At 34.8% G+C, this 15,956-nt stretch overlaps 1 protein-coding gene across 1 annotated transcript in view; it reads right to left on the bottom strand.

Moving 5' to 3' along the window:
- Positions 1–15,956, bottom strand: part of ANKS1B (ankyrin repeat and sterile alpha motif domain containing 1B) — a 1,114,451-nt gene that overhangs the window by 433,222 nt on the left and 665,273 nt on the right. Inside the window, 1 exon segment of the mRNA XM_045084805.1 lies at positions 14,298–14,358. Within this exon segment, the coding sequence (XP_044940740.1) occupies positions 14,298–14,358 (61 nt within the window).

Raw genomic sequence — 15,956 nt, 5'->3', positions numbered from 1 at the left:
AAAGTGAGTGGCTCTGGTCTATTCACCAGTCATATATATATATATATTTAAACATATATAGATTTATATATTTATATATAAATTTATATATTTATATATTATATATTTATGTATATATTTAAATATATATATTTAATATATATATATTTAAAATTTCTTTTTACCCCCTTTTTTCTCCTCTGGTTTGTGGTATATAAATATATATATTTAAATATATATATTTATATATATATTTACAATGAAGTATCATATATATATATATATATATATATATATATTTAAAATTTCTTTTTACCCCCTTTTTTCTCCTCTGGTTTGTGGTGTCTTCTGACTTGGTAAGCATACATCTTTCTGGGGTCTTTGCCACCCTTTTAGTATTTTATTCCCTTGTTTATATATTCTTACCTGGATAAAATGACAAGTCAGAAAAACTCACCACAAAAAAATAACAAAAGCCAGTAGCAATGGCTAGGGACCTAATCAATACAGATATGTCAGATCTAGGGTTCAGAATGATGATTCTCAGGTGCTAGCTGGGCTTTAAAAAGGCATGGAAGATATTAGAGAAACCATGTCTGGAGAAATAAAATCCATTTCTGGAGAAATAAGAGAACTAAAATCTAACCAGGCTGAAATAAAAAAAGCTATTAATGAGGTGCAATCAAAAATGGAGGCTCTTACTGGTAGGATAATAAGGCAGAAGAGAGAATTAGTGATATAGAAGACAAACTGATGGAGAATAAAGGAGCTGAGCAAAAGAGAGACAAACAACTACTGGACCATGAGGGGAGAATTCAAGAGATAAGTGATATCATAAGATGAAACAATATTAGAATAACTGGGATTCCAGAAGAAGAAGAGAGAGAGAGGGGGCAGAAGGTATATTGGAGCAAGTTATAAGAGAGAATTTCTCTAATATGTCAAAGGGAACAAGCATCAAAATCCAGGAGGCACAGAGAACCCCCCTCAAAATCAATTAAAATAGGTCCACACCCCATCATCTAGTAGTAAAACTTACTAGTCTTATTGACAAAGAGAAAATCCTGAAAGCAGCTCGAGACAAGAAGTGTTTAACATACAATGGTAGAAATATTAGATTGGCAGCAGACTTATCCACAGAGACCTGGCAGGCCAGAAAGAACTGGCATGATATATTCAGAGCACTAAATGAGAAAAATATGCATCCAGGAATATTATATCCAGCTAGGCTGTCATTGAAAATAGAAGGAGAGATAAAAAATTTCCAGGACAAACAAAAATGTAAAAATGTGCAAACACCAAACCAGTCCTACAGGAAATATTGAAAGCGGTTCTCTTAGCAAAGAGAGAGCCTAAAAGTAGTAGACCAAAAAGAAACAGAGACAATATACAATAACAGTTACCTTACAGGCAATTCAGTGGCACTAAATTCGTATCTTTCAATAGTTACCCTGAATGTAAATGGGCTAAATGCCCCAATCAAAAGACACAGGGTACCAGAATGGATAAAAAAACAAAAGCTATCAATATGCTATGTGCAAGAAACTCATTTTAGAAATGAAGACACTTCCATAGTTAAAGTGAGGGGGTGGAAAACAATTTACCACGCTAATGGGCATCAAAAAAAAGCTGGGGTGGCAATCCTTATATCAGATCAATTAGATTTTAAGCCAAAGACTATAAGAGATAAAGAAGGACATTATATCATACTCAAAGGGTCTGTCTAACAAGAAGATCTAACAATTTTAAATATCTATGCCCCCAACGTGGGAGCAGCCAACTCCATAAACCAACTAATTACAAAATAGAAGAAACACATAGACAATAATCCAACAATAGTAAGGGACTTTAACACCACCCTCACTGAAATGCACAGATCATACAAGCAAAAGATCAATAAGGAAATAAAGGTCTTAAATGACACACTGGACCAGATGGACATCACAGAAATATTCAGAACATTCCATCCCAAAGCAACAGAATACACATCCTTCTCTAGTGCACGAAACATTCTCTAGAATAGATCACATCCTGGGTCACAAATCCAGTCTCAACTGCTACTAAAAGATTGGGATCAATCCCTGCATATTTTTAGACCATGATGCTTTGAAGCTGGAACTCAATCACAAGAGGAAAGTTGGAAAGAACTCTTTAACCTCCTAAAGAGCATCCTACTAAAGAATGAATGGGTCAACTAGGAAATTAAAGAAGAATTGAAAAAATTCATGGAAACAAATGATAATGAAAACACAACTGTTCAAAATCTGTGAGACACAGCAAAGGCTGTCCTGAGAGGAAAGTATATAGCGATTCAAGCCTTTCTCAAGAAACAAGAAAGGTCTCAAGTACACAAACTAACTCTATACCTAAAGGAGCTGGAGAAAGAACAGCAAAGAAAGCCTAAACCCAGCAGGAGAAGAGATCCAAGCAGAAATCAAGACAGTAGAAACCAAAAGGACAAATCAATAGAAGTAGAACAAATCAATGAAACTAGGAGCTGGTTCTTTGAAAGAATTAATAAGATTCATAACCCCCTGGCCAGACTTATCAAAAAGAAAAGAGAAAGGACCCAAATAAGTAAAATCATGAATGACAGAGATCACCACCAACACCAAAGAAATACAATTATAAGAGCACATTATGAGCAAAAATATGCCAGCAAATTCGACAATCAAAGAAATGGATGCATTCCTAGAGACCTATAAACTACCAAAACTGAACCAGGAAGAAATAGAAAACCTGAACAGACCCACAAGCAGTAAGGAGATTGAAGCAGTCATCAAAATTCTCCCAAAACACAACAGCCGAGGGCCAGATGGCTTCCCAGGGGAGTTCTACCAGAAATTTAAAGAAGAATTAATACCTATTCTCCTGAAACTGTTCCAAAAAATAAAAATGGAAGGATAATTGCCAAACTCATTTTATGAGTCCAGCATTACCTTGATCCCAAAACCAAACAAAGACCCCATCAAAAAAGACATTACAGACCAATATTTTTGATGAACACAGACACAAAAATTCACACCAAAATACTAGGCAATAGGAATCAACAGTACATTAAAAAGATTATACACCACAACCAAGTGGAATTTATTCCTGGGCTGCAAGTTTGGTTCAACATCTGCAAATCAATCAATGTGATACAATACACTAATAAAAGAAAGAGCAAGAACCATATGACACTCTCAATAGATGCTGAAAAGCATTTGACTAAGTACAGCTTCCTTTCTTGATCAAATCTCTTCAAAGTGTAGGGATAGAGAGTACATACCTCAATATCATCAAAGCCATCTATGAAAAACCCACAGAGAATATCATTCTCAATGGGGAAAAACTGAAAGCTTTTCCACTAAAATCAGGAACACAGCAGGGATGTCCATATGACCACTGCTATTCAACATAGTACTAGAAGTCCTAGCCTCAGCAATCAGACAAGAAGAAGAAATTAAAGGCATCTGGACCAGAAAAGAAGAGGTCAAACTATCACTCTTTGCAGATGATATGATACTTTATGTGGAAAACCCAAAAGAATCCATTCCAAAACTGCTAGAATTATACAGAAATTCAGTAAAGTGTCAGGATATAAAATCAATGCACAGAAATCAGTTCCATCTATACACCAACTACAAGACAGATGAAAGAGAAATTAAGGAGTCGATCCCATTTAAAATTGCACCCAAAACCATAAGATATCTAGGAGTAAATGTAACCAAAGAGGCAAAGACTCTGTACTCAGAAAGCTATAAAGTACTCATGAAAGAAATTGAGGAAGATACAAAGAAATGGAAAAACTTTCCATGCTCATGGATTAGAATCATAAATATTGTGAGAATGTCTATGCTACTTAAAGCAATCTACATATTTAATGCAGTCCCTATCAAAATCCCATCCATTTTTTTCAAAGAAATGGAACAAATAATACTAAAATTTATATGGAAACAGAAAAGACCTTGACTAGCCAGAGGCATGTTGACAAAGAAAGCTGAAGTTGGTGGCATCACAATTCCAGACTTCAAGGACTATTACAAAGCTGTCATCATCAAAAGAGTATGGTCCTGGCACGAAAAAAGGCACATAGATCAATGGAACAGAATAGAGAGCCCAGAAATGGACCCTCAACTCTATGGTCAATTAATCTTCAACAAAGTAGGAAAGAATGTCCAATGGAAAAAAAAAAACAGTCTCTTCAACAAACGGTGTTGGGAGAATTGGACAGCCACATGCAGAAGAATGAAACTGGACCATTTCCTTACACCACACACAGAAATAGACTCAAAATGGATGAAGGACCTCAGTGTGAGGCAGGACTCCATCAAAATCCTTGAGGAGAACACAGGCAGCAACCTCTTTGACCTCACCTGCAGCAACTTCTTCCTAGAAACATTGCCAAAGGCAAGGGAAGCAAGGGCAAAAAAATGAACTGCTGGGACTTCATCAAGTTCAAATCTTTTGCACAGCAAAGGAAACAGTTACAAAACAAAAAGACAACTGACAGAATGGGAGAAGATATTTGCAAATGACATATCAGATAAAGGGCTAGCATCCAAAAATCTATAAAGAAATTATCAAACTCAACACCCAAAGAACAAATAATCCAGTCAAGAAATGGGAGAAAACACGAACAGACATTTCTGCAAAGAAGATATCCAAATGGCCAACAGACACATGAAAAAGTGCTCCACATCACTCAGCATCAGGGAAATACAAATCAAAACCACAATGAGATACTACCTCACACCAGTCAGAGTGGCTAAAATTAACAAGTCAGGAAATGACAGATGTTGGAGAGGATGCAGAGAAAGGAATGGAACCCTCGTACACTGTTGGTGGGAATGCAAGCTGATGCAGGCACTCTGGAAAACAGCATGGATGTTCCTCAAAAAGTTGAAAATAGAGCTACCCTATGACCCAGCAATTGCACTACTGGTTATTTACTCTAAAGATTAAAATGTAGTGATCTGCAGGGGCATGTGCACCCAAATGTTTATAGCAGCAATGTCCACAATAGCCAAACTATGGAAAGAACCCAGATGTCCATCAACAGATGAATGGATAAAGAAGAAGTGATATATATATATGATGGAATACTATGCAGTCATCAAAAGAAATGAAATCTTGCCATTTGCAATGACGTGGGTGGAACTAGAGGGTATTATGCTGAGCGAAATAAGTCAATCAGAGAAAGACAATTATATGATCTCCCTGATATGAGGAATTTGAGAGGCAGAGTGGGGGTTTGGGGGTATAGGAAAGGAAAAAATGAAACAAGATGAGCCTGGGAGGAAGACAAACCATAAGAGACCCTTAATCTCACAACATAAACTGAGGTTTGCTAGGGGAAAGTAGGGAAGGAAGAGGGTGGTTGGGTTATGGACATTGGGGAGTGTATGCGATATTGTGAGTGCTGTGAAGTGTGTAAGCCTGACAATTCACAGAACTATATCCCTGGGGCAAATAATACATTATATGTTAATTAAATAATTAATTAAAAAAGAATTGTATCAGAAATCAATCTGTATATATCTCACATCTATAATTATGTCACATATACAATTCTGATATTGTAGGTATACTCTACATGTCCTACACATGTACACACATAGAAGCATGCACACATTTTTCAAAACAATGACTACACAAAGAAAATCAGTTATATAGTCCCTAAGGATTGACAGTGGGAAACACCCTTTATGGTCTGATAAGACATAGGAAAAGTAAAACTGGCTGAGAAGGTGTAAGATGAATCAGAAAGACCTAAGAAATTTTTAGTACTGTCAAATACAGACAAATACAGACTTAGGCAAGGAGAAACTTAAAAAGATTATTACAACAGGGAGAATCCTCCTTCCTCAGGATTTCAGGCATCTCAAAATCAAACAGATAAATGCCTTTTTTTTTTTTTTTTGCCTTTTTCAATAACGAGGGGTAAAGCAAGTCTATAGGAACATGGAGGGGAAATGGAGCAGCAGGGGGAGCTGAGCAGAGGATATGAAGAGAGTGGCATTAACAGGAAATGTTTCTCTCTTGTCAGTTGATTCTGAATGAACTCTTAAGGGAAGATGTCCTCCTGCATTTAGGACTTGTTTAGATTTGGGGCCAAGCCAAACTTCAGGACCCTGTGGGGAAGGGAGATGCTAAACTACAGCTCGGTCAGATCAAGTCAGTGGGTAAGAAATAGGCCTTTGTGAGAACTTGGTCAGGATTGGCAACCTAATGAAAAGTATGCACTATTGAAATGTTAACTACTTTTTTGTCTAAAATATACTTATAAGAAGCTTAGTGGATTCAAGAAGCAAGCAAAATATAGTATCAGAAATTCTGCATTTATACCCATTTGCATCACTAATATACGCATGATTTCAGCTTGCCATTTTTTTTTGCACAAAAAACCAAAGAACTTAAATATCTTACACAACTATATCAATTAAATTATGCATTTATTATGCTAATATATCTTTAAAGGAGTATAAAATGAAGATCTAGCAACATTCTTAGAGGAACCTAGTTGAAATACACATACTTGAGATTTATTGGTCATTTGTCCTTAAGAGATTAAGAAGTGGAAAGCTTTAAAAAAGGACAATCTGCCAAACACAACCCATAAAACAGAAGATAAAAATTATGAGTCATGGAATTATTGAGTTGGAAAAAATCTAGTCCTACCTTTTAATTTTCAAATTAGGAAACTGAGGCTCAGTGTGAGATGTTGTTTTGCAAGTCACAGAGCAAGGGAGTGCAGAGCCTGGAGCAGCAACATAATCAGAGAAATTTTCCTCTCTGAGGGTGAACTTTATGAGGACAATTTTGTTTTACAGGTTATTTAGTTCACTGATTATGAAAGTAAGGTAAAGTTATGATTTATTGTTGAATGAGAAGAATAGGTTGCAGAGAAATGTATTAGTGTGATTTCTTGTTGTTAAAACACAAACAACAGTTATCTATCATCTATCTATCTATCTATCTACCTATCTATCATCATCACTTTTCTGTTTGTGATTGCATGAAACTGGAGAAAAGAGTAGAAGAATATACATGCTAACATTGGATATTCACAGGAGGGATAAAGCAAGAGGTAAGAAAAAAAAGTAAGAAAATAGAATTTTGTGAAATATGTGAAAATGAGAATTGCAAAATTCTACCTATATGATTATTTTTAATATATAGAAACTGAGTATACACATAGACAAGGACTAGAATATCACCAGAATATGCACATAGATTGACAGTGGACATTAAAAAAATCATTTTGATCAGAGATTGGTTTAATAAGATTTTAAAAATATGTGTAGATAGTTTTTGCAGTAACATAAGAAAATAAATTAAATGAAAGCCACTGAAATAGTTATTTTAGCTCAAAACTGATAAAAAGACTTAATCACGTATTCATTAATAGTATTTACTTGGCAAACCTTTTATTATTACATTGATAGCTATAACATTTTATGTTTACATATAAATGTTTATATATATGTGATTTTATATGTTTATCATATATAAATTATAACCTGTTTTTCAATGTATTTATTTACTAAATTGACATATACCTTTTTCAATTGAAAGGCTGACAATAAACATAAAATAATGTATATTTGCTGTAAAAACTTCAGAGAATTTAGGAGAGAAGAAAATAATAATCACTGATAAGCTTACCCAGAGATAGTCACAGTAAACCATTTTGCACTCATCCTCCAAATCTTTTTCATGCACGTATATTCAAAAATGGGATTATAATTTACTTTGTTATCTACTCATTTCATTTAGTAATAAATTATGGCTATAATTCCATGATAATAAATTTAGATCTAATGTCATTTTAAATTATCTAATTAAAAGTTTAATATTTTATCATAGAGAATTACAGTAACTCAATTTATAAATTTTCTATAAATGTTCATTTGGTTTGATTTTAGTTTTTGAAGGACCATAAACAATGCTGAGATGTACACGTTTATATACACTTATTTTGTTCTTGTCCTCTTGCTTCCTTAGGATGCATTCCTCTAAGTGATAGTGTTGGGTACCATTGTTCTTCAACTTATAAAACATTTCATTTCCCAATTCTCTAGAACTTTATATTTGAGTTCCCAAAATACACATAGATGAGAAGCCTTTTTTTCAGGACAGAGTATCAAAGAAACAACCAGTATAAACTATAAAATTTTTTCATGGGTAAGTGACCCATGTTTATCAGCTAATTCTTCATTACACTTTAGGAAGACAAATTTGTATTTAAAAGCAATCATTATGATGATCCATAACTTATGGAGGTCTATTAGCTATATTTTGAATCAGTCTTAATTACTTTTACCTCTGTAGGGGCCCAAGGCAGAGGGGCCAAGGCAGGCGGCCCAAAATGTGCCACAATGGCATGCTGATTATTTTGAATTGAAGCTACTTGGGAAATACCTGGTACAAGAACACTCAGACCATCCTTTGTCCTCCTAAAAGCAAGAAATAAACCTCTCACATGGAAGGTACCCCACCCTGAACTAAGAAGTAAAACCATATCCTTATTACCAGAGATAGGGACTTCAAAGCCAAGGAAACTGTAGAAACAAGAAAACATGGAAACAAAACTTGTTAACTTTTTTACTAATCAGCTACCTCAACCAAAATTCTGCTTAGAATTCCTCACTAACTAAACTTCCCAAACATCGGTTTTCTTTATCCTGTCAGTTCTTCACGTATTTATTGTCTCTGTCTAAAAAGTATAAAAACTGCCTGCCTTGGTCATTTCTTTAGATTTCAATTTCAGTGTTGGGCCTCCATGCACATGTAGTAAAACTTTGTTGTTGTTTTCCTCCTATTAATTGGTCTTATGTAAATTTAATTCTTGGTCCAGTTGGAAGAACTTGAAGGGCAGAGGAAGATTTTTTCTTCCCCTACACCTCCTATTCTCTTCCCAGTATGAATTGTTAGTTGTAAACTTTGTAAAATGCCCTGAAATTTATATAAAAGTTGTTCAACTAGTATTTTTAAAGTATCTTACAAAGAAGATTCTTGGCAGCTGCTTTCCAATTTTATGGTGAATGTGTAAGAAGTATAGCCTATCGAAAATATCATTCATATCTTGAAGGTACTTATATGTATTAGAAATAAATAAAGGGCCACTATTCACCCTTTGTTTCTTAGGAAAAAATTTTAAAGAGAAAATGGATAGAAGGGAAAAGATAAATCAAAGAGGGGAGATATCATCCAGTATAGTCTACTGTGTACTAGGAATGCAGCTAACTACTTTATCATGTAGTAATTCATTAGATTTTTCTAATGATGCTGAGGGAAGGCAGATATTTGTTATAGCTGTTTTCTATGTGAGGAAGTGAGGTTTAGGCTGTGAAATGATTTCCTCAAGGTCACAATACTAGTAATTGTTAGAGTGCATATCCAAACCTATGTCAAAAAATAAAGTTGTTAACAATTTGAACTTCCTAGTGGTAGAATATATTGTCTCTGAAAGTAGTGAGCATATCATTGTGGGACATATTGGAGCAGTTGTTGGCTGATCACATATGAAAGATATTAGGGAAAGTATTCCAATATAGCTGAGAGACTGTACTTGTTACCTGCTCTAGGTCTTTTGCAGAAAGCTTAAATATTGAGTTGAATTAAAAACAATATACCAGTTCTAACTATTGATACATCATAGGCAAATATTAGGCCATAGAGTAATATTCAACTATTTCATTTTTTAAGAGAAGCCTAATTTCACATGTAAATATTACTAATAATTTCAAAACCAGAAAACCTCAGCTCTATCCTAATGATCAAAATCTATATTGTGTAGGTTATTATAGCTTTTAATAACTATTTCAAATGAACAGTTTTAAATAGATTTTAGTGGCTATTGTGCTAAGAACACAATTGTTTGGTTGATTAAACACTATCTCTTGATAAAGATTAACTCATGCTAGTCTAATAATTACTATACTTCACATTTTTACATGGCCAGTGTATTATTAAGAATTGCTTAGATTTAATCTATCTGAACAAAAAGCTACTCAGTGAAGTGTTATATAAAATATAATAAAAATAAGTCTTCTCTTAATTTGGACAAAATAGGGTGCTTGTGTGCTAACGTATTCTACTACCCACCTTCCCCAGTTGGTTCTATTAAAAATAGTGCTGTAAAAAGAAATAAAAATCAAAAATAAATTATGTCTGTTACAAAGCATCTCATGGAGAGGTTTTTAATGTGCAATTTAACAGCTCATGGAAAAAGGAATATTGCTGGAGGCAAGGGAAAGTCTTCCTCTGAAAAGAAGTGAAACTTAGGTCTTTATCAGCATTTATGCACTTTGGGACACAGGAGATATTTAGAGCTGTGACTCATTTAAATATATGACCATGTGACCTATACTATGGGAGGGCTTTGGAGTTGGAGATAAAGCTTTCGCTATACCAATAGTTAGGCTTTGCTATGAGGAAGTGGCTGGTTCTACACTTAAACACTCTTTGTTGGCTCTCTTTAGTGCCTATGAGTATGATTTGAAGTAAAGAGAAAGAAGCAAAGGGCTGGCTTCTGTTGCTCTCTGTAGATAGTGTATTTGATTGAAAGGATAATGGATTTCATGGGGGCTGGGTGGCTCAGTGGGTTAAAGCCTCTGCCTTCGGCTCAGGTCAGGATCCCAGGGTCTTGGGATCGAGCCTCGTATTGGGCTCTTTGCTAAGCGGGGAGCCTGCTTCCTCCTCTCTCTCTGCCTACTCGTGATTTCTGTCAAATAAATAAATAAAATCTTTAAAAAAAAAAGGATAATGGATTTCAGGAAGAAACAAACCTACTTTTGAAGCCGTTGATTTTGACAAATTATTTACTTTTTCAGAGCCTTCCTTCATCTGTAAAATGGGTATAATAATACCTCGCCCAGTTATTTTGAGAACTGAATGAAAAATGTTCACAGGAGAAAAGTGCATAATATCTGACACCCAGTAAGAAAGGAATACATTTCAGCTCTTTTCCTCTTTGTCATTTCCACAACAAGACAACTCTGGAAAATTGTAAATAGCTTTAAAAAAAAAAAAAAAAAAGTTTTCCTAGAATTTAAGGAATGATATTTCCATCAACAACCTCATTAGAAAAACAGCTATCCGCTGCATCGTTGGCAAAGTATCTCTTGATGCTTATTATCTAGAGCTATGTGAGCAAATACCAAGGGCCTGAAAGCAGCTGAACATCAGGGAGGAGCAGCTTCTGGGGGTGTGGAAATGTCTGTCCTGACCCCCCAGAAGGACACCCTCTTTGTGGAAAGGGACAAGTGAGGCACTACATGTTCTTGCATACTAGGGCAAAGGTAGAGCTTAGATCAGGAGAAGAAATAAAACTTATTCTGCCTTGGTGAGTTCCTAGGTTCCTAGAAACTCTCAGTTAAGGATCTCTATCCTCTCCATGAGGATCTCAGCTATGAAGGACCCTGAACTGTAACTTGGCACTCAGACTCTTGGAGGAAAAGGAGCAAAAGCTTCGAAAGTGGAGTTGCAGATTAATGTTAGTGACTGTTTTCAGAGCTATGAACTCGCCAGTAAATAGCCCGAGTTATGCTTTATCTATCTAATATAGTGTATTCCATGATAAAATCTTTTATAAATTCATTTTAATAGCTTTCATTTATAAATAAAATTTAGATGGAATTGATATCTTGGAAAAAGTAGGTTTTTAAAAGATAAGAATCTAGAATATTTCTCTTTGAATATAATTAATGTTAAGTATAGGAAAAAAAATCCCAGCCTTAAGAACACCTTTTAACTAAATGTTACTTTTTATATTCATGTACTTAAGATGATTCCAATACAGTCCATACACTGATAGTCTGTCTAGTGTGGTTTTTTTTGAAAGTCAATAAAGTAGATTTTTCTCTTTTCTTTGCCAGGGTATCTTGGAGTTTAATGATCTCTTTTAGTAGTTACTCTTCTCTGGTATCATCTGACTATTGGGTTTGTTGCTACCTGAATTATAATTGACAAGCTACTATTCCAGGGAGCATAGCAAATTTAACATCAAGACTATGAGACTAACTGACATCATGGAATTCCTAAAGAAAGGGCTAATGTGTGTTTATCTCCACATATGTAAATCCACAGTGTCAAACACCACATTTCCCTTGTGGTAGGGCAAGGTGAGGAGTTGAAACTTAATACATGAATCTGACTCCACCCATATGCCATTGGACATATCTCTACAATGATCCTATATTAACCTCGTTTCTGTTGATTGGGAAATTGAATGAGTTGCCAAGACCCTAGTAAATAGCAGAACTGAGATTTGAATTCATGTCTGTCTGACTTTTTATTTCACCACTTGATTTCCCAATGACATGTGGTACCCAGTATGTATTTGTGGAATTTGCATGGGGTTATCACCTCTCTAGTCTATCTAGCCTCAAGAAGGAAAAGCCTGCAGTCTAGTAAAGTTGTAATCCACAATAACCTAAAGGTCAATTGGAATACCACATGGCATGGCCAATCACTTAGTGTATAATAAATATGAAATTAAGAGGCAAAAATTAACAGAGATATAGAACCAGACTTCATTAGTAGTAATGAATCTGAGGACAGAGTCTCCACTTTCATTTTCATTATCACTGTAGAAAAATAGTAAATAAAGGCAGGGTAGGATGGTGGTATAAGTGGTAGAAAGAGAATTAGGGAATATAATCTGTGGATTTATTTGCTACTAACGTGACCCTGAAAGGCAGCTTTGCCTGACTGGCATTTTTAACATTTATTCTTATTATAACATTACCCTTTCATTATAATATCATATTATCTGTTTGAAGAATTTCAGATCATTAATGTTCAATGTCACCTAAGCCTTCCAATAGAAAAAGTACTATGTGCCTGCCTGAACATTCTTAGTATCAGGGAATTTCTTATTGATAAAAAAAAAAAAAAATGTTTACTTCGTCCCAATTAAAAATATGCATTCCTACACTTTCTTGAAATTATTCTGTAAGCATGTCTAGAAGAACCATGTGGCAACATACATTCCTAGGCTAGTTCTTTGAATACTAGAAAAATCTTCAATGTTTATCAGCATTTCTGTATCAGAGACGTGGCTATACACAGAGCTAATGCCATATTTGTGTCCCTAGATATATGCACACAATTTTGGTACTTTTAAAAATAATTTTTCAATTTTAAAAATCTTAAATAAATATGCATTTCAAAAAAATTATGTAAACTTTTAAACAATTATCACTTAATTAAAATGGGGTCCAGTCATATTAGAGCAATTCCTTATCTGTACCAGTATAGGAGAAATGAGTGAGGTGTTCATTTAGGCCTGAATATCCCCTTCAGTGACTGCAACCTCAGATTTCCATGCAACTTCTTATCCACCTTGGTCCAGTGCCTCATAAGAGAGCCATTTTCCAACTTTCTTGTGCTTAAGAGTCACATGGGGTGCTGTCTAAAAAGCTCCAGTGACTAGTCAAATGGCCACAAAATCCCTTTTATCCTATAATATATTTAGACTTCTTTCTCACAGACCTTAATCTTACCATCACAACAAAACCATCAACTATCACTACCAACTTAACCATGAGTTCTTCAGAGAGCTTAGCAGTCACTTGTTTTAACTCCAAATTGTATAGATCTATGTGATAATCTATGGTTATACCACTACTTAGTGGCTGGGTGGAAATGAAGCCAGATCTTTTGATTCTTTCCAAAATAGTAGTTTCTCTAGCATGAATTGGGCTATTATTTTTATATTTAGCTATCTGGTATTTGACATCATCCATTAGTATGAAGCAAAAAGTCTTCAAAGAAAATTGCAAATGGAATTCTACTCTGAGCTTTAATTATAGAGAAAAAATAATACTTCATTGGGCAATATATTAAATAGTGACTGCAAAATCAACTATTCGTGAGACACTCTGCTAGGCATTCTGGGGTACATGAAGATGAGTAACACATAGTTCTTGCCATACTGGAGCCCACAATCTGGGGGTAAAGTGTTAATCACTCTTGCCAGGATGATTGGGACATTTCACTGAATGCGAAATTGCAGTGTATCAGGTCATCATACTTTACAACAAATTGAAGTGCTTCATACTTAACTCTACACAAAGTTGAAACTCCATTAACGTTAACTGGCTTATTAGCATATGGGGGAAAAAAATCCCTCCATGTGTTGAATCAGTGTACTTAAAATTGATATTTAGAAGTCATGGTTGTTTGATATGAGTGGAAGGAAATAATTTGTAGCTGCTATCATGATAAAAACATGAAATTATCTAAAGTCTCCTATAATTTTCTAGCCAGTTCCTGAGCAATTTACTAATTACAGCATAAAAGAAAGGTTTCCTTACTTGTGGTCTCACCGTTCATTTCTTTAAGTTCACTGTTAATTCCAACATCTATGGAATTCATTATTTTGTCAATCTGTGAGAAACAAAAGCCATATAAATAAATTATTAATTCACATTTAGCATTGTATTTTAAAATAATTTCCATATGCCAGCAGCATATATTCTTGATATTATTACTACTGCAATACCACAATTAAGAGACTGACTGAGAAAGTTTTAAAAGGAAGCAGACATCTTCTGAATTGCTTTTAAAAATACGAATTATGTTTCCCTTTCTTAAATGTTCAAAATCAGATCCCATTTTCTTTATATTTCTTAAAATGAACTTTGTTTGGACCTACATGGGTCAGTAAGTTAGGAATTGTGTATTCTTTAAATTCAGAAAGGGATGGGCTGAGGATAAACTCGTGGGAACACATCCCTTCTCTCGGGCATTCTTCCTGTTCTGAAAGCATGCAACTCTGACTGTTGAAGTGGTGGGTTTCAGTCTGTGGGTGTGGCCATTGGAACCAAGGTCTTACTAAATGGCTGGACTAGCCACAAGTTGATTTCTGACACAGAATCTCAAGAATCCAGGCATGGGGAAACACCTTAGTTCTAAGAGATAGGCTAAATGTTAATTAATCCTGCTGCATTCCAAAAAAGGATTTCAGATGTTATTTACAGAGTTAATAAACATAAGAAAAAGAAAGACTGAGAAGACTATCAATCTAGTAGTACAGTATTTACAGGAAGATATGATTATCTAAGCTTTTACCGTTTATGGTTTAATCCCTTCCTCATCATCCTAGCAACCTAAGACAGAGGTTTCAGAGAGGATATTACTTAAATGTCCCATTTGTTCACGCTGAAACAGATGTAGAGAGATTAAGTATTTTTCCTAAATAGCTCAATTCAGAATGTCAATACCAGACATTTCTAGTTCTCAGAATACTGTGGTGACCTATTGTACTTCAAAACCCAATCCACCTGCACAGTTTTTTTTGAGGGAGAAAATGTGACATGTTAGAATGAAATGCTAAGAGAGAGTGTGGTCCATTCTTTGAAGAAATTCAAGAAAAGGTAAGAAACTTAATTTAGTCCTCCTTAGAGACAAGGATGATATTTCATAAACTTGAAAGGACACTTACTTTCTGACTAATTGTATAAAATGAAGGACTTTGTCTTTAAGTATAGCTTAAATTGGTGATACATGACCTCAACATATTTTTTCTTTAATGTCTCTCTGAAAACTGTAAAAGGGAAATATTAAGTAATTTGGGTTTTTTATAAGGCACTTGGAGAAGAGCCAGGACTATTCTTTTTTTTTTTTTTTTTTTTTTTTTTTTTTTCGAGAGAGAGAGCATGAGCAGTAGGTGAGAGTCAGAGAAAGAATCTTAAGCAGGCTCCATGCCCAGGGCCAAGCACAGCATTGAGCACAATCTCACAACCCTAAGATCATGACCTGAGCCAAAATCAAGTGTTGGATGTTTAAACAACTAGGCACCCCAAGCCAGCACATTAAGGTTAGGATTATAAGGAGTTTATGAAAACTTAAGTTACTTTAAAAATGGGAGATGAGCTAAGAAAGAATTTAGCAACTAGCAGAATGATACAGGGCTGCAGAAATATGAAAGTTTTTCTCAATTTGTCTGCTACAGTGCTTGATAGGACATAATGTCGACATTCTCT

Source organism: Mustela putorius, unplaced genomic scaffold (assembly GCF_011764305.1).
Source record: "Mustela putorius furo isolate JIRA1106 unplaced genomic scaffold, ASM1176430v1.1 tig00000788_pilon_pilon_pilon, whole genome shotgun sequence".
Lineage (NCBI taxonomy): Eukaryota > Metazoa > Chordata > Mammalia > Carnivora > Mustelidae > Mustela > Mustela putorius.
The sequence above is the reverse complement of the archived record's forward strand: the minus strand, read 5'-3'. Positions and strand labels throughout refer to the sequence as shown.